The following is a 12,821-nucleotide window of genomic DNA, read 5'->3' as shown; positions in this document are numbered from 1 at the left end:
TTAAAAGACACAGGAATTTTGGATTTCAAAAGAGAAGTTATATTTTCCCTTCCGAAGATAATTTTAAAATGAAAGAACATAGAATACTTTAACATATGAGCTTCACATGTGAGTAAAGAAAAATGTCTATTCTAGTTACTGTTTTCCTAGGAATTAAAGTAGTTTAGTAATTCTTAAGATGTAATTATTCCTTTCACAACATTACAGATAAATAAAATTTGCTTACTAAAATCTTGGAAATAATAGTTCTTGATAAATTTTGGTTTATAGATTTATTTTTGATCAAATATTTCTGACATCTTATTTTTATATATTCTAGGAAACCCGAGGTCATATCAACAATGGGTGCATACAGTCAAGGTAATAATAAGCCTTCAAAGTTTCCTTTTTTTTTCTTTCACTCTAATATGTGGAGAAATGTTTGGTTCAAGTATGCTATTTGTACTTATGCTGTTTATTGTCAATATTTAAAATGCATATTTTCTTACATTTTAAATATGTTTATTTTATGCATATAGTTTGTTGATATTCATAAAGAAAATTGTAAAAGGGAAAGCTTTTATTCAGAGATAAACATGGCTTGTTTTGAAAAGCAAGATTTTGCTGTCACCTTATATTATTTTCCAGAACAAGGAGTTAGGTGGAGTGGTAGGGTTTGATGGCAGTTTTATCACTTCTGGTAATGTGCTTTTGTTAATGTGATTTTTTTAAGTATAAAACTCTTCCACAGATGCAGATTTTATCGCCCAGCATTAAAAGAGTTGATAAACAGTTGATTGTTATTCCATTTTTATTAAGCTTTAAATATATACCTATTACTGGTCATGTTGCCCAAGTCTGCCTAAACTGCAAAGATGAAAGCATTTTTAAATGATGTATTACACCAACTAGAAGAGTAGAATGTTTACATTTTGTGTGAAACTACTATAGTACATAAAAGCTTGAAAACACTAAACATAAAATAATTTTTGTATGACGTTGTTTAGCTTGTGAGGAAAGCTCTGTTTCTATACTTTTAATAATGCTTTGTTTTCAGGACAATCTGGCCAAAAATTTTTGGAAATATGTTTTTTCTGGGTCTTTTTTTTGCAGAAAGGAGGTGCATTGTTCAACACAGCAGTGACGAAAGCAACTCCTGCTGTACGGACAGCATATAAATTTGTAAGTTTTCTTTTGATATTTAAAAATTCTATTAATAAAATTTTATGTATTCCTAGGAGATAGACATGGAAATATAGAATATTTTCTATTTTTCTTTTAAATAAGCTTTCTAAAAAATTTAGAGTTAATATTGACCAAAGCAAATTCAGTTATTAAAACTGTATCATTGTATAGAGAGGATATTTCCTTTATGTAATCTAAAAATGGTTCTTCATTTTATTTCAAAGCTATTAGCACTGTACACTCAGATTGAAACAGTCCATGATGAAGTACTATTTTTAGAGATTTGATTATTTCAACATATTTTAAATTCTCATTGTGTACTTGAGGCTCAAAGAGAAAAAATAGAAAAATATGGCAAGTTCTCTTCCCTCAAAGATACTTTGACTCTCCATGATTAAAATTCTTCAGTGATTCTCTGTGGCTGATAGTAAAATAATAACAATACCAATAGCAACAACAATAAATAAATAATAAAAATCTCCTTAACATGATAACTGAGACCCTTCAAGTCCTGACTCCTCTTGTGTCCTGATTCATTTCTCCCATCCCCTGAGCCTCCCTGTCTCTGAAGGTACTGAGTGTTCCTCATTTCATGAGTTCAAGATGTTCTCTTCTGCCTCTCTATTCTACACAAGCCATTTCTGCTACTTGGAACATCCATTTCTTGGCCTTTATCTATCTAGTAAACACCAACCCATCCTGTAAGACTTATTTGAGACATTAGTTCCCCTGAAAAAATTTTCCCAATCCCATGCAAAAAGAGTTAATATCCCTTCTTCTGTGTTCCTGTAGGACCTGGAGACATGCCTGTTTCAGCCCTTATTCTGTCTGTGTACATCTGTATCTCTAATATTAAGACTCGTAGCTTCTTGAGGGAGGAGCTAGTGGGTTGGTATTCAATAAGATTTTTTTTTAGTTCAGTAGGTCATATATATTCTATATTTCTAAAAATATTCAGGGCAGTAGTTTTGATTTTATAAGAATTTATCTTCAGATGCTTTCTCAGAAATGAATTGATGGGATTGAATTAATAATAGAATAATGTATTTTAATAAGTTTAGAACTTAACATTCTTTTCTTGACTTACAGTTTTCATATGTATGGAGCCACCATTTCTGTTTAAAAAATCATATTTTTCAAGATTAGATTTTATAGCAGGGAAGCTCATCTACAGAGTGGATTCAAAAATACAGTGCCAAAATTCTGAACTATTTGGAGCCTTCTTATAAAGTAAAAGTAAGGAGAGGTAATCATTTTGCCTTGGAAACATCAGCCTCTGCCTTTTATTTGGTTGTTCCATGGCTTTGCTATGAACCTCTCTGAGTAGATCACTATCTCACTGTAATACTGGTGGTTTAATTTATATACAGCTTTTGAAGAGATTTTAATTTTTCACAATGAAATACAACATAGCAGTCATGTGAAAAATCAAACTAACATTGAGCCTTATTCCTCACGTTTAAAATTCTAGAAAAGGTTTCACAGTCAAGTGCCCTTCATTTTGTTCCTTGAGCAAATACTTGAAGTTTTCCTTCAGGCTTAGAGAAGTTTTTTTGTATTATTTTGCTAAGTGTGTGTTTTTCTCCTTAATTTCACTCATATCTTCTATAGAAGCACAGAAATAAAGCAAACATGTTCAAAACCTATTTGTATTTTAAATTTTTATCCTTCAAATCTGTATTTTATTTTGAATCCTTCTTTGTGGAACAGTATAATGTTCCCAAATGAAAAATTCTACTCTTTGGAAGATTATTCCCTAAATTAATTTCAGGCAAATTGAGGTCTTCAAAACATAGTCACTTTTATCATTTATCTTGTGATCGTGTCATACATGAATCAAGAGGTTTGGGGCAAGTAAATAAGTCAATTTGTGACCTTCATAGTTGTCCAGAACTCCTCTTTCCAGATTGCTGATATTCTGAAATGTGAACTCTGAAATTCCTCCTTTGACCACAAATTGCTGTGAACAAAACTCCTAATTTTTCTTGCGTGGTATAACAGAATTTGTTTACCTTGTTTTACTATAGGTAGTAAATTTTTTAACACTGGGAACCATGTGTTTAACTGTTTCATTCATTCAACAAATTATTTGAGTACTCTCATGAACTAGCCTTGAGTGGTTGTTGGATTAGAGTAGTGAGCACGGCAGGTGCTATGCCTAAGAGAGATGCTGGCTCTACTTTTATATTTGTGTCACTGTCCCTTTGCTTGGTGCTTTGAACGTGCTACAGAAGTAGTGTGTATTTGTTGAGGAAATAATGATTTTGTCCTATATTGAGAACATTTTTTCTATGCTTTCTATGCTGTTGTTTTTCTGTGCTTATTATAGGGGCTATAAAGAAAACTAGAGTCAACATACATACTCTTATAAATCTAAAAACAACAGCAAAGTGAATACATACATGATTTGGCTAACAGATTTTCTAAGTCAAATTTCTTGTTAGGAGTTTGCGTTCTAAATTATTAGCCAAAGCCAAAAGCAAATAATTGCTTTGCTGTAGAGAATGCTTGTTTGTTGGTAAATTTCAGCTTGGTAAATTGAAAAGGACAGAGAGAACCTGCAACCCATCTTCCAGACACTCTGAAAGAGGTCAGTGGAGGAAGTAGGGCAGTGGACATTTAAATGAATCAGCACGTGAATTTCAGAACCTTGACTGACACTAGAGTCAACTCTATACACCAAGGAGCATCTGAAAAGATGAGTGTGAATCAGGTGGATTTTGAAAGAAAGAGGATATCTAGGTAAACTAGAATATAGTCCAAGTATGAGTAAAGATGGGTACAAATTCTTGGAGATGGGAACAGGAAGTATTTTTTTGTAATTATGCATTTTTACTTAATAGGAATGTAGGGATTAATATAGGACACTTTAGATAGAATCAGTGGCTTTATCACTAGAATTATGAAAGTAAAAATGCTTTATTGATTCTAAAGAACCATGGAAATATAGTTTTAGTGTTATTTGTCTTTTTAGTTATATTTTACTGGGTCTAATATATTTTGGTTTTGCCTCATTTACAATAAGGAAATAATTGTTTAGTTCAGTTCAAAACATTTCTTGGGTGGTTACTACATGCCAAATACTCTGCTGGGCACTGTAGATATTAACGGGAAATAAATAAGATTCTTCCTCTCAGTGAACGTGGGAAGACGTGTTTACTCTTCCTAGAAGTGACTTGGGAAAGCAGGCTGGTTTGATAGAGGGAGCAGGGACTTTTGGAGATGGAAAGTCTTAAGTCCACATGACCTTAGTTGCCATGTCTGTAGAATGAGACTCATAATGCTGTTTCTCTCTTGAGGCTTAGATTCAGCAGATGTATTTTAAAAACCTTAGTTCCTCTGTCTCCTTTGAGATGGGAAGAAGTTGGACTTAGGAATTAAATGACCAGGATTTGAATCTAGGCTATGAGGACTTACACTTTCTGAGTCACTTCCCTTATGTGTAAAATGTAATAACAATAGTACTAATTTTGTGGAGTCTTTGTGATGATTAAATGAGATAATGCATGCTAGGTACCCAGCACCCAGTCACGTACTGAGGAAACGCAAAGTAAATGTGAATTTCTTTTCTCTTCATTCCGCTCTGGTCACTGTGAGTGGGAATTTCCAATGGAACAGAGGCTAAGGCTGTTCTGAAAGCCCCCAGTTGCTTTTAGTTAAATTATACCCCACACAACCTGAGAGGACAACCTGAGAGGCTCAAGTGCTGGAGCCAGATTCCCTATGAAACATGAGCATGGCCCTTAAATTGTTAAATGACTTCTAACTTTTGTGAGAAAAACTATATATGAAATAGTAATAACGTTAAGATAGCTCTGCTAATAACAACTTGTGTCTGCCTGTAAAAGCACTTTTTATAGTTTTGTGAAGTTGCCTGATTTTCTTAAAGTCCAAACATTTGCCCAAATAACCTCCTGCTGTGATGTGCTTTCTCTTTTTCTGCCCTAGTTAGTTTCAAATTAAGACTGGGGATTAGTAGTCTGCTTGACTCTTTTGTATTTCTTATAGTTTAGGTGGCAAAATAGGCTGAAAATCAGTCTTTGCATGATATTGTATGCACATATAGACTAATCATGTTTTCACAAACTAATTTAGGTCTAACAATAAGTGGTATGGTATCCCTGAAAATAGTTTTAGATTATAGGTTTTTTTCTAAATAATTTGAGAACAATTTTTGTTAAATGAGATTTCGTGTTCTTATTCTTTTAAGTGGTAATAAAACCAGACAGACACTTGTGTTGTCATTTTCTAGGCAAAAAACCACGCAAAGCAGGGAATAAAAGAAGTGAAGAGTAAGCTCAAACACAAGGTGCGTCGTCATTTTCTTATTCTACCTTGATTCTTGTATTAGTGTGAAGCCTATACTTTACAAATCACAGGAGATTTATGTTTTTAATGACTTTTGAAATATGCTTAGCCCTTTGTTCACGAATGTATTTTTCATAAGAAGCCCTCTGGCAACTACCTGCCATTCTATATGCATCCACTGAATAATCTCTTTATTGTTTGCATATTTTATCACAGAACTGCGGAGATCTTCAAAGATTCTTTAACAGGATGTATGTTTTCATAAAGTTGATTGCTTTGATATCACAATTGAAATTCTTGCTTCAAGCTGAGAAAGTTTTTAAAAAGTTGATCTTTGGTGCCGAATTAAACCAGGAATACCATCGTTTGGTTTTATAGGATCTTTCCAATAGTAGCTACTTTAAGTTGAAGTATGTTCTTAATTTACAAAAGATTGCATTTGATGATGTGTATTTGGATTTCTGAATATTTCATACATATGAATATCTATGTGTATGTATATGTGTCTATTTGATTTGATTACATATCCCATCTTCGCAGATTTTATTAGTTGTTAGGTCTTGAATTTCTACCTTTGGAGAAAAAATACTATTTAAAAACTTCCATTGTAGTGATGGAGAGTAAATGATCTTCATATAAATTTTATTCAAATTATTCAAAATAGTCACATTATTTTGGAAATTATTAATTCACAATATAGAAAAATGTACTTTCTTACTAAATAGGTTCTTTAGACTTATACCTGAAGTGTTATTTTGTTATTTGCATCTGTGTCAGACACGTTGTCTATTAATCAAATAACTTTAGTAATACAAGGAGCATTTAAAATAATTGCTTGTATATTTCCTCCTGTGTAGGAAAATGAGGAAGATTATGGGACCTGTTCTGGTTCTGTACAGTATACACCAGTTTACACATTACACAATGAAAAGGGAGGAAACCTGGAAAAGCGTAAGCTTTCCAAGGTAAGGTTATTTACCCTCGTGTCTCCAAATTCTCAAATTATGTGATTCCAATTCATTCTTTAGGAACAATTTTGCACCCATTAATTTTGTATCATATGATAAGAAAACCTGCAGTTATGGTCAGGGAGATGAGTAGGTGGTGTCTGGGGAAGCTGCAAGGGGATTGGGAGTAAGAAGTTCCAGATGTCAGTCTTGCGTCCTTTATCATGGAGCTCATAGTCCAGGGAGGGGAGAGACAAACGTGATTGCTGTGGAGTACGAGGAGCTTGATGATGAGTGGGAAATCACACATTTCCTTTATTACAAAAATAAAATGAGACTGTAATGAGAATTTGACCTTTAAAATCATCTGTAGAAATTAGAATATGAAGTGATTTATGTCTGTCTTTTTCTAAAGTTAGATATTTTATTTGCTATAAATATTTAAAGTTTCTGCTTATTTGCACATACTGCTTAAAATGTTGTCCTAAAGTGAGAAAGTGTTCAGAATCATAGCTCTACGTGTCTTTGATTTTGCCTCATAAGTTTGTTTCTGAAGGTTGTAACAAAGCAAAATTTGTATACACCAAGTCATATTTTAAGTGGCCTTAGAAAACTAGCTTTTAAAAAAATTCTTGAGTGGATTATAGTTACAAAATTATAGCACTGGAAGCAGCTGCAAAGCTTCATTGATGGAAGTCGATAGCCAGAATGGTCACATCACTGGACTCGTAAGTAGTTACTGGCAGAGCGGGACCAGAACCCATCTCTAATGCAGGTGGCTTTCCTGGGTGTGCAGATACTACAGGAATAGAGATGGCCCTACAGGACTTCCAAGTGTCCTTAGGATTGGGGAGAGGATCAGTGAGGCCGTACTAAAACCTTAGCCTTTGTAAAGTGATTCATTCAGTCACTCAGGACCTAAGTAGTGCACCAGGTGCTATTCCAGTTATTTTAGGAAAAGCATGAAAACATCTCTACCTTCATGGGACTGTTTTCATAACACACTAAGTGTCTTCTCTGTGATTTATCTATTTGTTAAGCTTGTATTTTCATATGTTAGTATTGTTTAATTGCAGCATATTGGTGTGAATGCTTGAACATATGATCTAAAATAAGCTTTTCAAGAAAATAATAATTTCTCAAGTGTAGAAACCTTTTCTAGCTACTAAAGTTAACTGGAAAACAGTTACTAACTTCTAAATGAATGATGGATTTGCAGTTGATTTCTTGGTTTTTCTCCCATCACTAGCCTGTCCAATTCCTATCTTTCTGTTCTCAAGCTTTAACATCTTAAAAACTTTCACAAAATGTTTCCTGACTTAATATTGGAACATTTAGCTTATATTTACCATGTTTAATAGATTTTTATGTGAAAAAATGTGGAATCTTTGTTACCTATAGGCTGCTTTAAGGTGAAAAAGAAAATGCTTAAATTGGAGATACACCTGTTCTAAATGTCAGTTTTAGTTAACAAGATTATTTTCAGCTCCTCGTATTTATATTTTTAAATCTTCCTTTCCTTTAACATGGTGTGGTATTTCTATGATAATATAATTCTAAAATATATTGCTTATTTCTGTTTTTGTTTGTTTTCTGTTAATTCCTAGAGACACATTTCTGATAAAGAAAATTGCATTAGGTTACAGAAAACCTTGCAGTAGAATAGTAGGTTACATTCATTGCATACTTATCCTGAATCCTCAAGGCTGTCATTTATTATAATAGTATTAATTCAGTTAATTTGCATTCATTAATTAGCATTTTATGGTTTTCAGGTGGACATGACAAATGATCTCTAACAAGAATTAAAATAAATAGGGCTTATTCTTTTAAGAATTATAATACATTTTTCCTACCTGGTATGTGGGAATTTGTTAAACCACTGTACGTAGATTTATTACACACATGCTTTTAGTGTCTGGATAACAGTCTTTACTTTTCAAGTGATAAATATCTGAGTTTCAGTCCCAGTATATATGTGTCTTTGTATACATGTATCTCATTATATAAACAGGTATATACATCTGTTTATATGTATTTTAACAGCTAAATTTTTTAGGCGTTCATATTTCCAATCATTTGACCCAATAATATTATAATTTAATGTTTTGCTTTGTTTGTATTTTTTCTATAATTGACATTTGATTGTTTAGTTTTAGATTCACATATATGCTTAGCAAAGAGGTAAATTTTTGGCCCTTTGGCAATCTTTTTCCTTGCTACTTTCCACCCTTAATTTTTTTTCCTGAAGCTACAAGAATGCCTGTTTTCTTGCAATAGTACAAGAATGTACAATAGTACAAGAATACAATAGTACAAGAATGTCTGTTTACTTCTTTGAGCTGACATTTACAGTGCTCTGATGTGATAGTCAACTTGTGGTCAGCAGCTTATTTATAAAAGCAGACCATGGTACATTCAAATTGAGATTGTTATCTAATCCCTGATTTGAATTATTTCTTTAATTTCATAGTGTTAGCAAACACACACAAATGAAATAAGACAACACCAGGGCCTTTATTATTAGGATATGGGCGTTCCTTAGGACATCCAAGTGCGTGATTGTGGGTGGCCTCTGGTAGGATTAGAACTAGAAAACGGAAAAAGCAGTCAGGGAAGAACGCCACCCCTCTGCCCTCCTCTTCTCTCTCTCTCTCTCTCTCACCTGGCCTGTTCTCTCTGCTTGTTTGTTCACTGTGCATTCTGTAGAGTGGCTTTCTTAGCTTCTCTGTGCTCCTGACACTGAGCTTGCAGGCCCTCAGTGCAAACAGCTGCTAGGAATGAACCACAACCCCCAAATCCAGTTTCTTGTGGAAGAATGTAATCAGCCCACTTGGATCATGCATTAATCCTTGGTTCACTCAACTCCAGCCAGAGAAGCAGGGAGAGTACCATGTTACCAAGGATACTGGAGGGCAGTAAGGGTGAACAGGGAAAAGCCAGTCTCAAGAGAAGAGGTTTTAAGGACTGTGACAACTTTTCAAAAGATTTCTACTATTTCTAATTGCCTTATAGCACTGTTTGCCAAAAATATATATATATATATATATTTTTAAGTACTTAGAGGCTGGATCTTTGTGCCACAAGTCTGAAGCTTGGCAAGTTTAAGGTCAGCCTATCCTAGTGGGTTGCTGTTGCCTCCGTTCTAACATGAGAATTGAGCTACTTAAACAAAAAGACTACAGCAAAAGTAAGCTTAGAAGATAATATTACTATTTGCATTTTGGGCAGGGAAACCCAGAAGGATGAGGCATAGTCTACTGCCTTTTCTTTGTGGTCTGATATTGCAGAAGCTTCCTTGGTACATCTTTTGGAGATAATCCAATCTCAGTGCTTTAACTGAAATAGGATCCAGTATAATGCAGAAGAAACAGAAAGCTGATGCAAAGCTGATGCTAGAGCCACGAACATACTGTTTCATGATGGTTCCAGATCATAAGTTCTCTTACTCCCAGCTCTCCATGTGTAACAGCATTAGGATCTGAGCACATGAAGATTTTCAATTAGATATGTAAACATTTCTAGGAGTAGATATCAATAAATATGTCAGAGACACTAATGTTTATTTATTCATTTGTATTCTACCTATTTCCAAAAATACCTATCTTATGAAGAATCATAAAGGATTAAAATTCATTGAATTTAGATAAGATTCAAGGCAGAGAGAAAGCATAGTAAGAAGCTAAGGCCCATTCCTTTGCTTAGTAGGCAAAAGGAAGAGAAAAACACAGCTACCACGATTCATAAATCACAAAAATTAAAAAGAAAAGTTGTTCAGGGAATGCACCACCATCCCAGGAAATGGGGCTGGATACTGTGCATCTACAGACGAATTCAGTCCGAAGAGCTCATGGTCTGGCGCAAGTTCCTAGGAGAGGCAATGTTCATGTTTCAGGAGACAGGAGTTTGGTTTTCTATATTTTGTCTCTTCTGGGCAGTTTCTATTATGTCAAACACTCAGGTCATTCATACCTCTCTCAGAGATGGCTCAGTTTCTTAGCTGTTGCCTTAGCTTTCACGTGAGAGTTGAACTGCTTTAAAAAACTGAAAAAGGCCAGAGGCGGACACAGACATAGAGTACACTCTTTTCTGTAGGCTCACTGAGCCAGAAGAGTGGGGTCACTTTCTTGTGTTGGCACTGGCCTCTTGGTAAGGAAGAATGTTCTGGGCCCCATTTCAGATTTGATTATTCGGATAACCAGATGCTCTTAAAAGACTTGCCACGTGGTAAATTCAGTTGCCTAAAAGCAAGATTCTGTAGGGACCTGTGGGATTTGGTGATCCTGATATTTTGATGTTCTTACTACTGTTTTCCAACCCTCAGTTTGTATAGAGTTGAAATAATGACAAAGTACTGTAGAGCAGCTTTGGAAAACATGAGGAAGAGAGACAGTTCCTTGGTTAACAGTGAGGCTGTCTCTGTAAGTTTGTATATAGTACATGATTAATTTAGAATTCCCAACAATCCAAGCAGAATGGGAATTATTATCCCTATTTTTCAGATTTAGAAACGGGAGCAGAGGGATTAATATATATGCCCAAAGTTCTACAGGTAATAAATAGCAGAGTAGGGATTGAAAAGCAAACTGATTCTGGAGCTTAAGTACCTAATCATTACTATTGTGCCTTTGCGTTGGGTGAGTGCTCATGGAGGAAAGGCAGTTAGAGACAAGGGTATGGAGTTTAGATCCAGAAAGATTTGATTTTGAAAAAGGTACTAGCATTTAGCATTGAGCAAAACACAATATCCCTAAGCCTTACTTTCTACATTTGTAAAATGGTAATAACGATATGTGTCATTTTCCTAGGATGCTGTAGACATTATAGATAATTACAGTATTGGCCACATGACAGGCGCTCAGAAATTGGCAGCTGTCCATTTATACATATACACATATCTTGAACTTCAGGTCTTCTATAACAGTGGCACCATCTGACTTTTTTTCTCTCTTGGTAGTTACTTCCCAGGGTCTAACAATCTGCTAGTCACTAAGGCAGGGACCCTAAAATTGTCAGTCTTCATTCTAAGTGGGGATGACTTTAGATCCCAGTTTATGATTTGAAAAGAAATATACAACTTATTGTATTGAGAAATCTCCTGGTTTATAAGTCCTCGCATATGTCATTTTATTGTCAGTACAATTATCTAAATACAGAGTATGGACTTGACCCATCTCACCCTTAGCTCATCTGCTTATCCATTTGAGAAGTCGATCTCATTTATGTAAAGTATTTTACATTTCCAGTTTCCAGCTAGACTTGTGTAAATGAAATGCTGTATTTTCATAAGATCAAAAGGAGATTATGGTAATTTAAATTCCAGGAATGTATTTTAAAGTGAAAAAATAAGGTTTCATAATCTGGGTTCTGTAGAAAAGAACAAAAATCACAATGTATGTTGTTTTAAGCCTGTGTCCCATTACTTACCTATCTTGTGGATCTACATCTATCCCCCAACAAATAGTAATTTGTGTGTTGGTCTGCTAATTAGTATGGTTATTTCCTGTTTTGTTGATGAGGCTTAAATAAATGTCAAGGGTACAGCCATGAAGATCTCCCAATTAGGCTTCACATTTGTAAAACCCAGCCCTTTTCCCTTTTGTGTGAAGATGACAGTTCCTACAGCAGCCCCAGCCTAACAGGACTCCAGGGAAAGGATCCTCCTCTGGTTTTATTGAAAACAGGGCCAGTTGGGTCCAGTGAGAATACTGCCACTGGTCATGGTGCAGAACAGTTTTAATCGTGACTACATGCTTACCTTCTTTCATCCGTTTTATTTTAGAACAAAATACGTAGACTTCGTGAACAATGTTTAGACTAAATCTGTCATCTAAAATTATGTTTTAAAATAGTTACTTGTAAGAATTTATTGGAATTCTCTAACAATGAGAAATTCCTTTAAATAATGTGCAAAATTTATATGGGTCTAAGATACTGCTCTTTTTAAAATAATATTAGCTATTCTTAACTCATTCTAGTAGTTGTAATGTGTGTCTCTGTATCTGCATCACATACACACACACACCCCTAAACTAGTGAACCGCAAACAGGAGCTTAGCTGTATTACAAGTCAACATTAACAGATGGATGGCCCTAAGCAAGCAAAACCACGCAACACAATCTAGTGAAAGTGGAGGATGGAAGCTTTTTGTTGTTAAGCCCTATTAAAACCCTGGCACACATAGCACTCTTAACTATTTCATGTCTGGGACAAATAGCAATCCACTCATTTATTTTCAACCTGTCCAATTAATTATGTAAAAGCTGCATGAAAAAATATGAATGGAACGTTGTTTTCCATTTGTAATATGATGTAAAGCAGTGTGCCTGTTGATAAATACCCACACTTGGAATGTAGTCAAGACTTTAACCCAAATACAGTGTTGACAAATAGAAACATGT

The 12,821-nt window shown here is 34.6% G+C and overlaps 1 protein-coding gene across 7 annotated transcripts in view; it reads left to right on the top strand.

The window, feature by feature from the left end:
* The window catches only part of DENND1B (DENN domain containing 1B), a 244,776-nt gene that overhangs the window by 207,822 nt on the left and 24,133 nt on the right, over positions 1-12,821 (top strand). For all 7 annotated transcript variants that reach the window (XM_046678991.1, XM_046678992.1, XM_046678990.1 and 4 more), the window contains 4 exons: positions 320-360; positions 1,093-1,161; positions 5,417-5,473; positions 6,330-6,437. In XM_046678991.1, the coding sequence (XP_046534947.1) occupies positions 320-360; positions 1,093-1,161; positions 5,417-5,473; positions 6,330-6,437 (275 nt within the window). The remainder of the gene's footprint in view (positions 1-319; positions 361-1,092; positions 1,162-5,416; positions 5,474-6,329; positions 6,438-12,821) is intronic.

Source organism: Equus quagga, chromosome 12 (assembly GCF_021613505.1).
Source record: "Equus quagga isolate Etosha38 chromosome 12, UCLA_HA_Equagga_1.0, whole genome shotgun sequence".
NCBI lineage: Eukaryota > Metazoa > Chordata > Mammalia > Perissodactyla > Equidae > Equus > Equus quagga.
This window is presented reverse-complemented; position numbering and strand designations above follow the sequence as displayed.